The following is a 21,081-nucleotide window of genomic DNA, read 5'->3' on the forward strand; positions in this document are numbered from 1 at the left end:
CTTGAACTCCTGCATGTCAGTACAGTTAGAGAAGCAGGGACCTGGAATGGAATTCCAGAGTCTAACGGTTCTGGGGAAGAAACTACTGGAGTAGAAATATATTTTACATCTAGGGATCTCTATTGTGTGGGGTGGGATTTAGCTGCCTGTCGGGTTTGTCGAGGGTGTCTACGTCTTGGGGGCACAAGTGTCTGCAGTTCGCCAGAGCATTCACCATTAAAATATTTGTAGAACAGGCAGAGGGATGCAACGTTTCGTCGATGGGACAGAGGCTGAAGCTTAGATGCCAGTTCAGGGTCTATCAGATTGGCGACTCTCTTTTGAACCTTTCTAGGAGCGAGAGGTTAGTAGCAGATGCACCAGCCCAAATGTGACAGTAATACTCCATACATGGGCGAATGGTGGCCTTATAGAGTTACAGTATACTTTCGGGTGTTAGTAGTTTTCTAGCATGGTAGAGAGAACCTACCTTCTTCGCAGCGGCCCTGGCAATGCTTTCAATGTAATCGTTCCAACTCATGTTTCCTGTGAACGTTAGGCCAAGCAGTTTGAAAGGTGTACTCTCAGATAAAGAGTCACTGGCATTGTTATTGGTGGCAGAGAAGGTTTCTTGTAATTATTGAAGGAAACTAGTTTAGTCTTGGCAGCATTGAATGTGACCATCCATTTTTGTCCCCATTCCACTACAGATTGGAGGTCATCCTCTAGTGTTTTTGCTATTTCTTTAGATATGTGTTCATTTGTTTTTCTGTTATGCCTGTTATAGAGTGTGGTGTCATCAGCATATATACCCATCTCAGAGGCAATTTTTTCGGGGAGGTCATTAATGAATATTAGGAACAATAGAGGTCCAAGGATAGACCCCTGACGCACTCCCGCATTTATATTATATTGTTTAGATGTACGACCGTCGAGGACAACCTGGATTTTTCTTTTATCTAAGAAGGATTTAATTATGTTAAGTATTCTACCAGTGATACCGTATGATCTAATTTTCCTGAGGAGACTCTCATGCCATAATATTTATATTCGCTTTTAGTTTGCAGAAGCTTTTGGCTTGTAAACTTAATTTTTATTAATTTTCATTTCATATATATTTTTATTTCATATATATATATATATATATATATATATATATATATATATATATATATATATATAGTTTTGTTGTTGATTGTTTAAACGATATTAAGGTTATCACCACCTTAGAGATCCGGTGTTTTCTTAGAAAGTCGCCCTCTTTTTATTTAGACGTATTTATTATTTATTTATTTATTATTATTTTTATTTATTATTATTTATTATTATTATTTAAAAAAAAAACAGTAATCTACGTACACGCGTATAATAATAATAATAATAATAATAATAATAATAATAATAATAATGATAATAATAATAACAATAATAATAATATATTTATATATATATACATATATATATATAAAGTAGAAAATTACATTCTAGTGACCGTTCGTTACACCCCGTTTCATCTTCACTCAGACAAACAAATTACAGAGTTATATATCTTGGATTTGCAATTAGTGTTGTTGGGTAGCAGAATATCAAATTATCGATGAACAGTGTTTTGTTTGACTGAAACAATGACGTGGGCATATATCGTCATATTAATTTGTGGGGATAACAAATACTTGTACATGAGCGACTTCAAATGACGAGAGGAAACAATGTTCCATGGATGAAGAGTTAGACAAATGTTCTTTGGGTAAAAAGAAGAGGAGTTCATATAATAACAACAGTTTATATTACAGACAGTGTCCGTGGACATTTAAGTGCCAAAGAAACATTTAGCATGACAGTAACAACCGGGGCGAATTAACATACCCGTTTCTTTGAAAGATGACACCACACAAAGTTATATTTCATACAACATTTATTCACACACCGTGTCACATTTTGGATCTTGATTTCAACGACTTCCGCAGTATCTTCTCCCCATTCGGTCTTCTTCGACTGACCTCTACGACCCCTTTCAACTTTTCTAACTAACGTCCGTGTGTATATAAAAAAAAACTATCCCTTTGTGATTACGTCATTTGCACGTTCCATAAAGGATCCTATCAACTAACATCTGTATCACGTATCTAGGTATTAATACTACTAACGCCACATTCCTTTTTCTGAAAACATATTTGTTATTATTTATCTAAAATTTCTTCTTGTTATTGTTTATAGAATCTAGTCAAGTTAAATCCCTAAATCGCCATTTAACAATATTTGTCCTTGATTTCATTTTTTCTCTTTAAAGCAAATCTACAGGGTAGAACGATAAATTTCTCGCCCTAAAGAAAACAACACCACAGCTTTATTTGAAAACTTTTATTGAAAAAATCAATTTAGGTATCTTGATTATGTATCTATTCTATTCAATTTAACCGCTTTAGCCTCAGTCACCGCCTCGACATGGGTCCGGAACTGGGAGCATGTCTTTCCCACAAGGCGGATGACGGCGAGCAGGATGGCTTTCGTATTGTGGGAGGTCATGTTGGTGATATTCTCGACGTATGACCAAACGAATTAGTTCATCGGTTTCAGGTCGGGTGCTGAGAGGGCGGCAGTGAGAGAAGGTTACAAAGTCGTAGCACTTTTTCTGAAACCAATCCCGGGTCTCTTAGGACTTGTGGGCCGGCGCTGAGTCCTACTGCCACGTTATTGCACCAGGAGATCACCATATTCTTAAGCACATCGAGGTACACTTTGGTGTTGACTTTCAAGCCGACTTCGAAGATGTGAAGTGGCATGATATGGCCCTCATTTAAAACCACATCAAAGACCATAACCGTTGCCGGAACCTTTGTTTACATCACCCTGAGCACGTCCCTGTTATTCGTGGCAATCCAGCTATACATTTTGAGGGTGCTGGCAATGGTCCTGTTGTCACAACTTGGATTGGTAGAGAGCAGGAGTTGTTCAATGTCGCTTGCTGAATATTGTGTCATTTTCAGACATGATAGAAGACTCCTATCACTGTTGGGATTTGTTCACAACTTGTTAACTAATAGATGGTCTGCAACAAAAAAATAAAAATGAAAATAAAAATAAAAATAAAAAGAAAACTGGTTTACATCAAAGGGAAATGGAATCATGTCTTTTTTAGGGCGATAAATTTATTGTTTCATCCTGTAATTCAGTCTACTCGAGAATAATAATAATAATAATAATAATAATAATAATAATAATAATAATAATAATAATAATAATAATAATAATAATAATAAATAATTAATAATAATAATAGCAACAACAATAATAATTTATAATTAATAATAATAATAACAACAATAATAATTTATAATTAATAATATTAATAATAACAACAACAACTATAATAATTAATAATTAATAATAATAATAATAACAACAATAATAATTAATAATTAATAATAATAATAATAATAACAACAATAATAATTAATAATTAATAATAATAATAATAATAATAACAACAATAATAATTAATAATTAATAATAATAATAATAACAACAACAATAATAATAATAATAATAATAATAACAACAACAATAATAATTAATAATAATAATAATAATAATAATAATAATAATAATAATAATAATAATCGGCGATGGTTCGAGATTGCTAACACGCAACAGTGTACCTCATCCGAAGAGAAGTCCAAAAAGAACAAATGAATCACAAATTATTCAATTATTCTATGTATAAACATAGAGGTTCATTAGAAAATGGATCACTTTTGACTTTCCTGCATCGCCGCCATAATTAATACTAATATTTTTCCTAAATACATCATTTTAAAGTAGATCACAAAAAATCAAATCGAATTAAAAGAGAATATATATCTATATCTCTCTAAAGATTGAACTAAATTTTCCAATTTTGTAATCAAATATGAATATTAATGACACTTTCATTTAGATAGCTCGATAGTGTAATACTAGAGCTATAAATACTTTTAGAATATATAGCTTCACAGGAAACTGACACGCACTTTTATGCTCATCTAAAACGGTTTCAGTTTATTTACTATACAAGCATACAATTGTTTCAGCCATTACTGATATTTTTACAAGTAATTCTCTGCATTTATGTTTTTTTATTATTCTTATATCAGTAGGACATTTATCAGCACTAAGGATGTACATAAGAACCAAACAGCAATTTGCTATTTTCCAAAGAAATTATTGTTCGTATTTCTTATATTATTTTCTCAAGGTCAACATTGCGTTAGTTTACAACAAGCATGTATAATTATATCTTTACTACATATTTGAATTACTCACCTATTAGGTTTCGACCTAATATCCAGAGAACAAAAAGCAATTTTCATATGTACACATGGTTCATGCAGCAAAAGAAAAAAAAATGAAAAAAAAGAAAGAAACTCCGTTAGTAGGGGGTTAATACCCTCGCGACGTAATGTTTCTTTATATCTTTCTCTCTCTTTATATATATATATATATGTATGTATATATATATATATATATATATATATATATATATATATATATATATATATATATATATAAAAATAAAAATTACAATTAAATTTACCAAAATGATTCAAGACGGTATAATTAAAGTATATTATAAATATTAAAGAATTAATATTTATAAAATTATCTCAGCCAGATGTAAAAGCTCGATGAAACCAAATAGGAAATAGAGCTTATAATATAATAATATATAATAATTAGGGCTGTGACAAGCATATTCTTTTACAAAAGAATATTCTTTGCATATATTTCGTTCGAGAATATTCCTTTAACAAAAAGCCTATTCTCTTAAAAAAAAGAATATGCAAAATATTTATGGAATAAGTTGTGCCGAAAATATGTTGAAATAATTATTTGCATACGAGTCTTAATTTTACGAAGTTTTCTTTTTTATATAAATTAAATTAAACATGGTAAAACCTTCGTAGTTGTGAATTTACAATAACCTTTGGTTCCTAATGAGAGCCATTCTATTAGAGGATTATATTAGGGACGAAATATCCGCGTATCCTTTTTGCCCTAGGTCTCCAGGGCCGATATATCGGCCCCGTAGTGTCCAAAGGATTGTAACGACAATTTGTATCGAAAAGATAGCCAGGTTTAAATATGGTCCAGTAATCTCCTACGATTGGAACGAGGTTTTTTTTCATTATAAGGCTATTTTAGTGGACAACCAAAGAAGCTTAAATTTTGATAATTTAAAGACTAATTTAATTATAAAACGCAATAAATAAAATATTTAAGTTCCATAGAGTGTTGAATTGTTCACAGTATATAAACAGTATATACATTAATGAGTAGGGCAATGTCAAGAATATTCTTTAATAAAAAACAATTCTTTACATATATTAGGTTAGAGAATATTCTTTTGATAAAAAGCATATTCCTTAAAAAAAAGAATATGCTTTTTAAAAAAGAATATGCAAAATATTTATGGAATAAGTTTTGTTTTGCCAAAAATATGCTGAAAGAAAGTATTTGGATAAGAGTTTTTAATTTATTCATTTTTTAGATGAATTAAACGTGGTATAACCCTAACAGATGTGAATTTACATAAAAAGGGTCTAAAATTTGGTCTGTTGAAAAAGAGTGATATTATAGGCATATATATAAATATGTACAGACATCTCGTCCTTGTAGATACTCAAAGCGTGTTAGTACCCAGGACGAATTTACAAGATCTAAAAAAACTAAACAAAAAATGCTGAAAATAATTAGCACTCCTGCTGAACGGATGGCAAGATATGCTGATGAATTTGAAGATTACCAGTTAACTGGCAATTGCTTAACCTGCAAATACTGCAATATCCAGGTAGGAACAAACTTTAATACATAAAATTTGCAATATAGTTGACTAATAGATTGGCGTTGTTATAGTAGTTTTGTTTTTGAAATTCTATAACGGTAAATCTAGCTGTATTAAACTTTGATTGAACGTTGAAATTTACAATTTATTTTATCTACTTTTTGCGTTAATTAATAAATGTTAATCGGCTTCAAATAACTTTTTCCTCCCTTCCTTTAAATGTATATATTACCATTAAATAATTGATTTTTATTTTTACAGATAAAAAGTTGTAAAAAAATCTCTAATAAAGCAGCATTTAAAAACCAACGCACGTCTGGCAAAAAAGACCTACACGGCAACGTTAGGCGAAGTTCCTACTGCAGCAACTGATTTAGGAGCCAGTACGAATAATTTGTTCAACGCTGACTTATGCAAAGCGTTGATTGCAGCGGATATTCCGTTTCATAAACTGAGCAATAGTGTGTTCAAAGACTTTCTTCATAGGTACACACATAGAAATATTCCAAATCAGACTACACTAAGAAAATATTACGTTAGTGAAGTGTACGAAGCAAAAGTGAAGTCACTCAGCTGCTGGAATGAAACTGTGGGTCTCGATTGATGAAACCACTGATGCAGAGCAGCATTTTATTGCTTGCTTTGTGTTTGGCATTCTTGGGGTAGAAGAGGAACGCAGCAAGTGCTATTTGGGAAATATTGCATGTCTGCCAAAAGTTAATCATTCTACAATTGCTGCTTTTTTTTTAATGATTCGTTGCAGTTTTTGTGGCCGCAGTAAGTCCTTTATAATGATGTACTCCTTGTAACCACTGATGCAGCTGCATATATGTCCAAAGCTATGAATGCTTTTCAGGTTTTATACCCGAAAATAGTGCACGTTACTTGTTTGGCCCATGGCTTGCACAGGGTTGCGGAATTAGTCAGGTAGGCGCACCCAAAAGTAAATAAACTGATTTCAACTGTAAAAAGTATATTTTTAAAAGCACCCAATCGGATCGAAAAGTTCAGGGAACTAGCCCCAGGAGTGCCCCTTCCACCGAGTCCCATTGTAACAAGATGGGGTACGTGGTTAGATGCAGCGCATTATTACGCCAAACATTTGCCCGAAATTACTCCTGTCATAATGTCTCTAGATTCAACAGAGGCCCAAAGTATATTGGAGTCCAAAAAACTGTTGGATGAGGAATCACTGCCATTTACTCTCGGCTTTATCGCCAACAGTTTTTCCATTTTAACAAAAAATATTGCAAAGTTGGAGATTAAAGGGCTGAGTCTTTCAAACTCTATTGAATTAATTAGAGAGGTCGAAATGACACTTGAGGAGATGGATGACTCCCAATTTCGTAAAAAGCTGAAGAATATCATTTCAAAGAACAAAGGTTTTGCTACTTTAAAACGTCTCGATGCACTTATTAGTGGGAAGGCTTTTGAAAATGGAGGAAATTTGGATGACATAGATCATTTAAAAGTTTTAAGTGCCGAAGAAATGGCCAGCTTGAAATATGCCCCAGTAGTCTCATGCGACGTGGAACGAGTTTTTTCCCAGTATAAGACCGTTTTAGCAGACAACCGCAGAAGTTTCAATTTTGAGAACTTAAAAACGCATTTAATTGTAAAATGCAATGAATAAAATATTTGTTTAAGCTTGATAGTGTTTAATTGTTAGAAGTATTTATAGCATAAAAATAAACGTTTTTTCTATATATTTTCTTGCGTTTTCGGCATTAACTGAAGCTTTTACAAAATCATCAATAGAATTCATAAAAAAACAAATAATTAACCCTTTCGACCTCAACATTGCAAAATTACCAACTACTCAACTATACCCGTTCTATTAAAATACTATAGTAAGGCCGAAATATCTGTAGGTCTTCTTTTACTTTAAATTCCCATGGCCGATATATCGGCCCATTGGAATCAAAAGGGTTAATATTGTTGCAAACGTAAATCTAAGGTACATAGCATAAATATATTCGCTTGAAGTACAGTGAAAATATGCGATTTATAAAAATAAATATACGGTAGCCAAAGAGAATATTCTGTCTCAAAGCAGCATATTCTTTTTAAAAAGAATATTCCTATGCAAAAAAAGCATATTCTTTTTAAAAGAATATTCCCGTGTAAAAAAAAAAAAAAAGCATATTCTTAAAGAATATTCCCGGCATATAAAAAGAATATAGAGCATATTTGAAAGAGAATATTGTCACAGCCCTAATAATAATATATAATTCTTGAAGTTTTACATTTGGATTTTACCGTCACTGGATTTTTTATCTTTCACCAGACTATCCATTCATGTGTAATCACCTTTTTCTTCACTATATTCCCTCTGCTTCACTTTTTTTGTTTTCAAGTAAGATCTTTAACTTACTTGTTGTTTCATCAAATACTTCTGCATGCAAAATCCGATCCCGCATTTTGCTAATTCCTACCCTCTGATGAGAAGGAAAGTATTTCTTCGAAACTCCGCGGATTAAGGACTATCCATTTATCTAGTGTCTCCTTTTCAGATTAAATATGTTTTTAACTCATTTCAAAGTGTTTTTTAACATATTTTATTAACTGTTTGTTCATATATATATATATATATATATATATATATATATATATATATATATATATATATATATATATATAAATTAGTCCTCAAAATAAAGACCACCATTTTCCAAGACTTTCTGCAATCGATATGCAAGCTTTAAGGTCTGGTCAAAGTACCATTTAGCCGGCTTCGAATCAAAGAATTTTTGACACGCTTTCCCAACTTTATCGAACTAGTCGAATCTGCAGTCCTCGATCTTATTTTGGAATCGACGGTGTTGCTTGCCCCTTCTGACCCCATCACTTTTTCCGATAGTGCTGAACCAGATAGACACATTTCTCGTCCGATGTTTCACTGCGCTCCCCAAAACGCTCGTCCAATAGATTGCTGAGCAATTGACCGCAAATTTCAACTCGTGTGTTGTCTTTGCTTCGGTGAGTTCGTGCAGATATTGGCGTAGCTATTTTGTGAACAAAATAAAGTTGCTTCAATGTCAGTGAATTGTCGATTTGCCGACTTCAAGCTCATCAGCCAATTCTTGAGTGCTCGATGAAGGCGCAATGTCCAACTCGGTTTGCAAATCTCCATCATCTAACTTTAACGGTCGACCCGAACGAGGCTTCTCTTCAGGATTCATAATGCCAGAATCGAAACGCTTGTACCATTTTGAGATCGCCGCATATTTTTTTAAAATTCCAAACAAGGCACAGTGCCAATTTGATGTAGGGGACTACGTTGCGGGGATACTATGTAGGGAGATGAGCAGCAAAATGTCTGTTCACATTACACTTGAACTTCTGCATGTCAGTACAGTTGGGGAAGCAGAATCCCAGAAGGGAGTTCCAAAGTGTAACAGTTCTAGTAAAGAAACTATTGAGTAGAAAGCTTTTAATAACAACTAATAAAATATCGCAACATAATTTTGTCAATTGCCAGCTGGATGAAGATCACTATAACAGTATAACAATATAACACTATAACAATATAACAATATAACACTATAACAATATAACAATATAAGAATATAACACTATAACAATATAACAATATAACACTATAACACTATAACACTATAACAATATAACACTATAACAATATCACAATATAGCAATATAACACTATAACACTATAACACTATAACAATATAACAATATCACAATATAACACTATAACACTATAACAATATCACAATATAACAATATAACAATATAACAATATAGCAATATAACACTATAACAATATAACACTATAACACTATAACAATATAACAATATAGCAATATAACACTATAACACTATAACAATATAACACTATAACAATATAACACTATAACAATATAACACTATAACACTATAACAATATAACACTATAACAATATAACAATATAACAATATAACAATATAAACGCAAAAAAAAAACATTAAAAAATTAGAAATTGCATAACAATTCAATTTTCGCAAGTGTTTACGAACTTTTGGGACAACCTGATAAAATAATAATAATAATAATAATAATAATAATAATAATAATAATAATGATAATAATAATAACAATAATAATAACCAATGCAAGCATAAGCCAGCAACAGTAATTAAAAACGAGAATCACAAAATCCTAATGGGCATACAAACGGATAAACCCAGCCAAGCAAGAAGACCGGATGTCGTAATAATTAACAAGAAAAGTCCTGCTTAATCGAAGAATTTGCTGTCAATTCCGGAAAACTTTGAGAAGAGAACGGGAGAAATTGGAATCAGAGGAAGGGTTTGAAAGATACAACGAATAACAATAATGAAAACAGCTGAAATATTAAGGAAAATCCTGGAATGCGGATACTAATACATGAGCCACATGCGCGGGCCAGACGAGCTACTGCAGAGAAAAAATATGAAGCGTTACATGGAACCAAGAACATGTAAGCGGCATATCTATAAGTTCACTATCTCCTTTCCCATTACCCAATCACCCTCCCAAAAGAATGATGCCAAATAGTCGAGAAGGTTCAAGGAGGATGGAAAGACTGAGTAGAGAGCGCTGACTAGACATTCGCTGGACAAATGCCAAGAGAACTGGCACTTTGGGGAGGCTTATCACCACTCAAACTCCAGTGAAGACCAATGGCCACTGCTAGAGAGAAATCAATAGTAAGCAGCTGTTTCGATAATGCAAATTCATTTGCAAAAGAGGTGGAGTACTGGAAATCTGGGTAGACTTGTCACTCAGCTTCCAGGGAACACCACAGGTTGTTCTTAGGGAGAAATCATTTATGACCTGTGTGAAAGCTACTTATCAGTCGTCAATAATAATAATAATAATAATAATAATAAAAAAAAAAAATAAAATAAAAAACAACAACTATTTCTTTGTTTCAGCAACGATTCTGATGCCGTTGTTTATGGTAGCATTCTATGGTTCCGCGTGAGTCGTGGCGTTTCATCGCAAGTTAGCATCACCGAAGTCATACCGGATATGCACGATGAAGAAGACCAGAATCGTGTGGTCATTTCACCAACACACACGCTCACATTCAAGAGTATAGCGACAGGTAAGACTGCTTCTTATGACCATCGGTCTTAAAAATTATAAAGGCTAAAAAAAAAAAGACATTAAAAAACATACAATGAAAACATAAACACTAACCGTTCTTCTAATCGCATGACCTTTTAGCTAGGCACAAAGTGTAGTTAGTATCTGTTCTGATACTACATTTAATCTTTTTCTAGTCTTGATCAATAATGGAGAAAGCCATCTAAACTTTTGTCCTAATACGAAGTGCCCATTTATTGGAAGCTGGATTTTATTCCAAATTAAAAATTAACCCTGTGTCTGACAAGGATTGAACGTTCTTCTGGCATTTTATTACCATACACATAGCGAAAGTGATATAGGCCTGCATTTTATAAGTATGCTAGTAGTGAGGGAGACACGATGTTGGCCAGCATTAAATGAAGATAAACAAGCCAATATTTATTGTTGCTGAAATCGGTGAAATGGCCCATGTTTCAATCAAATTCATTGACTGCTTACTCTAGTCGAGGAGTCACTACAGTGCATCTGAAAGAAGTTTCATATACCTCTCCGCAGTTTACTTAGTCCACAAGACCACGACTACCGAGAGAGTAGGCCAGTGATCATAACACCGTGACGTCATTTCCAGATCAACATGTAGGTATAGAAAGTTTCCGGTGTTCAACCACGTGGCCATAAAAATATTTTTCGTTGCCTTAGATTGTGCATGTTTTTTTTTTATTTTCGTAAAGAAAAAAATAAACTCTCGATATGGATAATTATATAATTGCAATCATTATAATAATTGTACATTGGGATAATTTTAATCTAACAAAATATAAAAGTAAGTGGGTTATTTTTGAATAACTGCAAAACAAACAATTTTTATGAGAATATTTTTCAGTTTATTCTTTTAATAATAAATAAAACTTTTACTTGAGTATTTCCAAATATTTTAAAGTTAGAAGCATTTTTCACGACAGTTTTCTTTTTTAAACTAAAATAATTAGTGAAGTCAATATTTTAGCACTTGACGTAATTTATTTTTTGAAATATATTTAAAACTTAAAAGTTTTTAGTTTGTTTGTTTATTTTATAACATTTTATCTGTAAATAATTTACATGACTGAAATGGGAAATAAAATAGGAAATTTTCTATTCTCTCGAACACTTTATTTATACGACAACAAATTCATCTTTAAAATTCATAAACTAATCAGTTTTAATTAAAGTTTTGATATGAACTAAAAATAAAGTTACTTAGTTTTTAGTTAACATATTTTCTTGTGTTTATCTTATAAATAAATATTGTTTGGTATTTGTGCCGTGTACTTACCGTGCTGAAATAATAACGTTATTTAGAAAGCCATTTAACTATTCTGCACTTTCATCTAACAATTTGATGAAAAAATACCATAAAATTTAACTTTAAAATCCTATCTAAAATATAGCCCGGTGTATACACTGCACAAACACCATTATTATTGTTGTTGTTGTTATAATTATTATAACAACAACAACAACAACAACAACAATAATAAACTTCACGGGGAACGTGGACCCTGCATAAACGGGTTTTAATTTAATGGTTGATCCCTAAAAAGCGCATACACAAAAGGTTTTCATTCGTTTATTTAATCAAGAAAACTTTTTGGAAGGTACTATTTGAGGCAAAAAAAAAAGGCCAAAAGCATTATTTGAATATGTATGAAAAAAAATGTAACTAAAAATAAAAATATTTAGTGTGGGAAATATAATAATAAAAATAAATTAAGATGAAATAAAATGAAAATAAAAACAAGTACGAAATAAAAGTATGAATCAAATTGAATTAAAGAAATAAAAAAAAACTCGAAAAATAAAATAAATACACGCTCGATTACAAAAAAATTAAAACCCGTTTACGCAGGGTCCATGTTCCTCTTGAAGTGTCAAAAAACACTGCAGATAACCTCGACTAGCGCTACACCAACTAGTTGTGAAGGATCAGGGAGGATGGAAAGTCCGAGGTGGGAGAGTACTAACCAGATCTCCACTGGAAGTGTGCAGTTCAAATCTGGTACCTTGGGAAGGAATTTTGTCACCCAAACCCCAGGAAACACCAATGGCTGATGCCAACGAGAAATAGATGGCAAACGGCTGTTGCGATAACTTGTAATCATCTGCACGAGTCGTCAAGAGGTGGAGAATAATGGAAATCTGGGAAGACTTGTCACGCAGTCTCCAACGAATACCATAGGTTACTGCCAGTGAGCGATCACTGATGATGGCCTGTATGACAACTCCTAGTGAGTGAAACAATATTAATACTGTCCCCCTCCCAAATTCACCACTCCCTGATTTAATATCGTAGATGTTTACTATATTTTCTTAGTTTTTAACTAATGTTCACGTTATGGTATGATTATCTTTTAGTATTTATGTGAACTTCATTTTCGTATTCATGTATTCTGCACTATCAAAATGAAGACTATAGCGGAGTATAGGATTCCTAACCATGTAACTGATGAAAATACGCTACACATTTTGATGAAAAACATGAGGAAAAATGGACACAGAAAAACAGAAAACCAAAACTTTAAATATAATTTCTCTATTAAAAGTAAGAGTTATTCAAATATTTCAACATATAATCTTGTAGGGAAAATCTAGCTCCCAAATAAAGGGCACTCTGGATAGAAACAAAAATAAAAATTGTTTTAGTCATGAAGGAGTTCTCCACCGGCCGAGGACAGAAAAGGTGAATTGTAGCATCAGAAAAGATACTACTACACGGTCCCAAAGGCCAACAATTGTTTGTGTTTTATATTTCTTTAATTGTTTGTTCCTTAAATTCATAATTCAGTTTTATCAGTATTAGATTGTAAATTGCTTTAAAATTAAGTAATTTTACATAGATAATATTTATATTTTATATTGAATAAAGTTCAGTTTCATTATTATTTGAATTGGGTGCCTTTATTTTCTTTTTTAACATGTTTTAATGCTCTTTTTAAAAATGCCGTCATATGGTATCGACAGTAACAATTCGACAAATCTTACCTAAATTGCCTGCAGGTGTTTTTCAGTTAACAGGCCTTCAATATCTCGGTGGCCGTGACAAGGCATTGTGGTTTACTTTACACTGTAGAGAAAATATTGTTGATTTTTAAGAAATATTTTTATATAATGACTTATTAAAGTTTAAGATGCTAAAGTCAAGTATCATGGTTCAGTTGTGCTCTAAACATAAACATTCATTTCAAACGCGCCCCTGTCTTATCAAAGAACCAACTGTTTAGTTTATACATCGGACCTTTCTGTCTGTGCGGTGATAAAACTTCCCAAATAAACTTGTGATGTTAGGCTGTATAAAGGTGTTAACTTTGGTCAAAATCGGATCGGTCATTGTTTAATCTGATTTTTTCGATTATCGATTTTCGGTACTTATCGGTGGCATTCCGATACAAAACCTATCCAATCACACTCCCAGACACATAAAGTACATTTGTGTGAAATTTGAAAAAATCAGCCCAAGCATTTCGGAATTCATAGGGAACGAACCACACGCAGACATACACACACAGAGACAGTGTCTTTTTTTTTATATACGTAGAGATGTACAAGATGATTTGAAAGTCTTGTCATAATTTCGAAGTAGTTGTTTTTCTACTTATTCTTAAATAATTTTTTTCAAATATTTTGTAGCTTCGCAAGCCAGTAATAATCAAGACAACCACAGTTAATAATAAACAAAAGGTGTATTAGCAAACATATGTTATAGAAGTACACGTCACTATTCTAGACGCCATAACTGCCACGAATCGCTACCTAATAACGTGTAAGTAACTATATTTATAGTCTCTGGGTAAGTCTATTATTCTTAAAATAGGCATATCAGCTTACCCCATAACAAATAGTATATAAGGTGATCCGAAAAGTAACAAGAATAGAGAAAGCGGTTTCGCAATCTTTTTGTTCAGATCAGATTTAGTATATGATTGCTGAAGAAACGGGACATGGTCGGGAAGAGTTAAACGATTACAGACCCATAATTCTGTTAATGCTGTGAAAAAAAATCATATAAAAACAATATGCGTCTGATCCGTACGACCCTTGAGGGGGTAAAAGACGTCAGATGAGCTGCGCTGATCAATTTGGATTAGTCCAAAGCTTTTGACAGAGTCGACCTTCGATTTTCAGCATCTGTTTTAGAGAGCACCGGCATTAAATCAGACTTCCAAAAACGGAATCCTCGTTCTATATCGTTGGCCGACATCAGTGTGCAGATAACCGGAAGGCGTTCACAATCTTTTGCTACCTCCCGATCGATGCGTCAATGTTTCTGTTGTCAGCCTTGCTCCACATTCTTGCATTAGTACCGCTATTTTGCAAACTAAGGAGCAGAGCGGCAAATTTGGTTCCAAGTGGAATCGCTTTGCCTAACGGGGTGTGAGGCTAGGTTTCCGCGTTCGTTAATAACATTATCGTCTTTGTGTCGTGCTTTCAAGAGGTCAAGATGGTGACAGAGCCTATCATACATTATTGAACGATCAAAGAGGCCGAAAGTAACCGCATCAAGTCAATCGGTTTGCTGTTGGCTGCCTGAAGCGGTGACACCAATCTTTCGACTCTTTTCTACTAGATAAATGGCCCAATTCGAATTTACGGTATATGGTTCGGATCGGGCCCCCAATTCGTGATTATTAGTTGGAAGTACAGTCAAAGATCAAATCCTTGCTTAAGTCTTGGCTTTGAAGGAAACATTCCTTAATGGGTAGAACTGAGGCGTACGCCACTTACGTGTTTCATATCCATTACAGACTTTTCTTGCATGCGAACCATCTAAAGGTCCTCTGACGCTTTCTGTTCTCGCTTCTTTAGGACAGAAGAAGCTATTGGGATCAACCAGATCTGTATTCAATACCCGACTTAACTTGAATTAATTTAAAATATAATTGGCTTATTTATTGTAGTTAGAGTTGGGACCGTGAATCTGAATCGGGAATCGGAGTATCTGAAACTGATACTTGAATCAGAAGAAAATTGTGCTTATTTTTCGATGCTGAGAACGATTCTTAAAAAAAATTTTTTTTTGAGTTTGTTTAAAACTTAATCTTCCATTGTTGGTACTAATGAAAGAATTAAAAAAATTATTGATTTTAAACTACAAGTAAAAGTAAAATCTATAGATTGCTGCATGTATGTTTTGTGAGAAAGATATATACACTAGTATATAATTTTTAAGGTAATCTTAAAAGTAATCTTAAAAGTAAACAAAATATACTAAATATTTAGAGATTTTAAAGAATCGGAATCGAATTCGATATTGTATCGGAATCGGGAAAAATATTGGAATCGTTCCATCACTTATAATACTGGTTTTCTAATGAAATAAATCAAGTTTTCCTTAAAATAAAATTGAATTAAAATAATAAAAAAATTCATTATAAACGAGATCCGAAATTCGGAACATAATTTTCCTCTTTTTTGTGTAAAATAAAAAGGCACACATGCTTTATTTATTTAAAATATGGTTATAATGATTCCTCTTTGTTTTGTATCACAGGTTTCAAAGTGTTTATTTTTTTTTTAACCACGTGTCTGACAAAAGCATACGACGAGCCGAATTTGGTTCGAGAGCCATAGGTTAACGATCCATGCATTATTATGTAGATTTTTTCTGTGTAGGCGTGTATGGTTGTGGATTGCATGTGTGTATATGTGTGTGAGAAAGGAAGAGAAAAAGACAGAAAAATAGAAAGAGAGAAGGAAGCGAAAGGGAGTATGTGTGTGTGTGTGTGAGAGAGAGAGAGAGAGAGAGAGAGAGAGAGAGAGAGAAGATCGAGGTCATTTGTTTTAAATCACCGCTTCTTCTCCATATAAAGCAATGACCGATAAAGACGGAATACGCACTGATAAACACTTAACATTAAAAAAAGGTAAAATGTCTACAAGAAATGAACCGTAATTCTTCCGTATCAAACGATAAGCGGTGCCTTTCCTTCTGATTATACAAACTTCACAAGGAACTGTTTTTCTTCTTAGTTACATCCACCACACTCTTTATGAGAACGGCAAGGCCGATCCGCTCCAGAAAAGAGATATATTTATAAACCAAGCTGCCGAAAAAGCAGAATATCTGCAGAATGGAAAAGGATAAGGTTACGCGGACTTATATTGACCTGAAAACTTTATACGAAGAATTCAATTTACCGCTGAATGTTGCAGGAATGAGGCTTTGTACCAAAGTTAACTTTATTTAACTCCCCTTCCCTAAAACAAGATAACTGTGTTCTTATCTTTAGTTATGTCTTGTAGTAGTGGGAGATTGGTCTAATGATTATAAAACCGAACTAAAGAACCGCTAAGTTAAAATCTATAGGAGTTAATCTTCACTTACGTGAAAAGACTAATTTCTATAATAATTTATATAAAATGATTGCTAAATGAAGGGAAAACAAGGCTTTCATACAAACAAAACCATGTATAAAATGAATTCTTTTAATTGATTGCACATGTTATGCATTGTCATGAGATGTGTTAACCATTCTACACACCTGTTGATAATCGATATAGTCTTTGTCATCTCAACACCGATTTTACACGGACGTAGAGAACTATTTCAATGGAAGGTTTATTCATACTGAGGTGGATAATTACAAGATATCAATGAGAAAGAAAAAGAGGGAGAGAGATAGGGAGAGAGAGGTAATCGTTAGTTAATGCATCAAAAAAAAGAAAGAGAGAAAGACATACACAGAGAATTTGAAGTGGACTACTGCAACATAGATATAGAGATGGGCAGAAAGACATTAAACGTAGACAACTATATTAGAGAGAGAGAGAGAGAGAGAGAGAGAGAGAGAGAGAGAGAGAAGGGTACTTTGAACGTGGGCTACTGTAAAAAAGGCAAACAGAGAGTTTACATTATGCTATTGCAGCAGAAAGATATATATATATATATATATATATATATATATAAATAATTATTTACTATAATAATTATTGAATACCAACTATATACACTAGTTGTTGTTGTCACAACGTTTCGGCCGTTTTGCCCTCCGGCCTTCGTCAGGTGTTTTGTATCGAACTGGGGAACCGTTTGTTAGGAGTCTCGAACCCAACCCTTTATTATTATTACGGGGGTACCGTGTTCGGACTCCAGCTAGGCTTTGGGACATAGTTGCTGATTCTCTGTTTTGAATGTTACTTTTTCACTGCCTTCGTTCAGGATTGAACTCAGCACCTTTGGGTAACTGTAAACTTTGATACAACGTCTAGGACCACTCGGCCATATGTCATATGATATGTACATTAGATTAACAGAAGTTGTAAAAAATATTTTGTGTCCTGGCGCTTTCGCGCGGAGACAAAACTATAAGTCGCAATGAAGAGTTTTCTTTCTATGCGGAAAATATACGATATTTTTACTTATTTTTCTGTAAACTTTATACTTACTTAATTATTGTAACAATAAATTAATATCTATATACATATACATATCTATCTATCTATCTATCTATCTCTCTCTCTCTCTCTCTCTCTCTCTCTCTCTCTATATATATATATATATATATATATATATATATGTATGTATCATGATGTTACAACCATGAGATCACTATGAACGGAGTCTCGACATTTAATAATGAATGCTAAATTACAACGATATTTCTTGCGGTTAAAGTTGCCCGTATGGTTTGTTCCTTGCTAATGAAGTCAGAGATGGCTTCGTGGCCGGGTTCGAATCTCCCGACCGGCTGTAGTCGTGACACCCTGCACTGATAATTCCCGAAAGGATGAAACACTAGTGTCTGTAGGTACTTAAATATTATATATATATATATATATATATATATATATAAGAGCAAATAGTTAATAAAACATGTTAAAAAACACTTTGAAAAAGAGTTAAAAACATTAAATTTGAAAAGGAAACACTAATTAAGTGGATAGTCCTTAATTCGCAGAGTTTCGAAGAAATACTTTCCTTCTCATCAGAAGGTAGGAATTAGCAAAATGCGGGATCGGATTTAGCATGCAAAAGTATTTGATGAAACTGCAAGTAAGTCAAAGATCTTACTTGATAACTAAAAAGTGAAGCAGAGGGAATATGGTGAAGAAAAAGGTGATTTCACGTGAATGGAAGTCTGGTAAAAGGTAAAATATCCAATTAAGGTAAACTCCAAAAATGTAAATCAAGAAAGTTAGTTAAATTTCCATTCGCACAAGTAAAATCCATATATATATATATATATATATATATATATATATATATATATATATATATATATATTGAAATTGATGCATGTTATATCAATCCATGAAGAAAGAAATTGATCTATCTTAGAGCCTTTGTCACCTTTCAGTACAATATATTATTTTCATTTGTTTATCAGTCTTAAGGTGTAAATACTATTTTCAATGGTCTATCAGGCCTAAGTTCGAAGTAGCATTTTCGTTAGTCGATAATACTTACGATTTAAATATATTTTCGTTTGTGTGAGTGAAGGATTTCTGTCCGTCTCCCATGCTCATAATTGAAATAACATTTAATTTGGTTTGGCGTGGTTAATTTTAAAATATATTTTCTTTGGTTTGTCATGCGTAAGCTTGAAATAGTATTTTCTATGATATGTGATGCTTAAGTTTGAAATATATTTATTTTTGTCTATCATGCTTAAGTTTGAAATGTTATAGGTATCCTTGAAATATTCGTTCTTGTTTCATTACCCTTGTCTGCAAATAATATGGAATTCGTGAGAACGGAAGTGCTTAGTAATTAGGCAGACGTGACATGAGTTTGTTATGTTTAAGTTTGAAGTAATATTTTTATAGTTAAACGCACAGATTTTATGGGCGCATCTTAAGAATATCGTTCTTGTTATATTTATGTCAGATCATGCATATTCCTTCTGGGATAACTTCGGGTGTCTTTACTAACATCTCAGAAATATTGGTTCACTTTCTGTTTTTGATTCTTTCACATTTTTGCACTAAGTTTGTTGATCATATTACACACGCATAATAAGAAGACTTTCTTTATTATATATCAGTGACGGTTCTTCTTTTTCTTTCTTTTCAGCCGATGCCGGTGGCTATTTCTGCCTGCCTAGAGAGAATTCCGCCATTTTGAATTCCGTCGCCATTAAGACAAATGCTTCTTCGACTTTAACGAAACTTCTCTCCGTTCCTGGAAAAATTCGCTTCTTTTATCATTTGGACGGTAAAATACATTCTTGAAAATAAATAAACGCAGAAACCAAAAAGTATTAAAAGAAAGCTGAAGTCTTTATTTATCCCCAAATTCTCGAACGACCCTAGACGACTTACAAAATATTTTCTCTAATTTTCAATATCATTTACTCATCAAAATCTAATATGATTTTATGTTTCGGAATTTTTTAGGATTTCTCATTTGTATTATTTTCATTTTGAGTTTTTCTGTCACAATGTTTCGACCTCCTTCAGGTGTAACTTATCGAATCCGAGAATGTTTCTGTCAAAGTCGGGAACTTCATTCTGTCAGCTATAGCCGTGTAAAAATCTGAAGTAATTCGCAATTGTATCCTTAGTATCAACCGCACCGAGGACTGAACCATCAACCTCTAAAAGAGAGTCGCTTATCCATTATGCCACGGGTCCTTGCGGACAATTCGGGCATAAATTTTGGGAGCCTTAAATGTATTCTTGTTTTTTAGATATATAATATTACTACTTGTCTCTTTGGATCACTACTTGTTACACACACACACACACACACACACACACACACACACACACACACACACACACACACACACACACGTGCGCGTGCGCGTGTGTGTGTTCAGTGCGGGTGATACTAAGAACACAATTGCAAATTACTTAATATTTCTACCCGCTCATGCTACCTCATAGATTAAATAAAGGATTCTGTTCGACAGAACGATTCGGGAGTTTGACAAGATATTCCTGAAGAAGGTCGGAGGTTACATCGACCGAAACGTTGTGGAAATAACACTTAAAATGAGAACCGTTATCCAAATATCCAAATAACACGAGGATTGATAGTTTTGTATTATACGTGGATTATTCATTGCAGACGATTGTAAGAGTAAACGTAAAACTTGCCCACTTAGGACTTCTACTTGGTCATGGTTGGCGGAACGAGAACGATCTACCTTTGGGGATTAAATAAAGAGTTCAGTTCGAAATTCCGTATAGATTTCTGAGTTTGTTATAAAGATTTTCGAGTTCGATA

The 21,081-nt window shown here is 33.0% G+C and overlaps 1 protein-coding gene across 1 annotated transcript in view; it reads left to right on the forward strand.

The window, feature by feature from the left end:
• LOC145292900 (uncharacterized) overlaps positions 1-20,195 on the forward strand; it is a 44,084-nt gene extending 23,889 nt beyond the window's left edge. The window contains exons 4-5 of the mRNA XM_080139035.1: positions 10,718-10,890; positions 19,924-20,195. Coding sequence (XP_079995161.1) covers positions 10,718-10,890; positions 19,924-20,081 — 331 coding nt within the window. The 3' untranslated portion in view covers positions 20,082-20,195. The remainder of the gene's footprint in view (positions 1-10,717; positions 10,891-19,923) is intronic.
• Positions 20,196-21,081: the final 886 nt, after the last annotated feature.

The sequence above is a fragment of the Euprymna scolopes genome, chromosome 14 (assembly GCF_053919585.1).
Source record: "Euprymna scolopes isolate OS-2025 chromosome 14, ASM5391958v1, whole genome shotgun sequence".
Lineage (NCBI taxonomy): Eukaryota > Metazoa > Mollusca > Cephalopoda > Sepiida > Sepiolidae > Euprymna > Euprymna scolopes.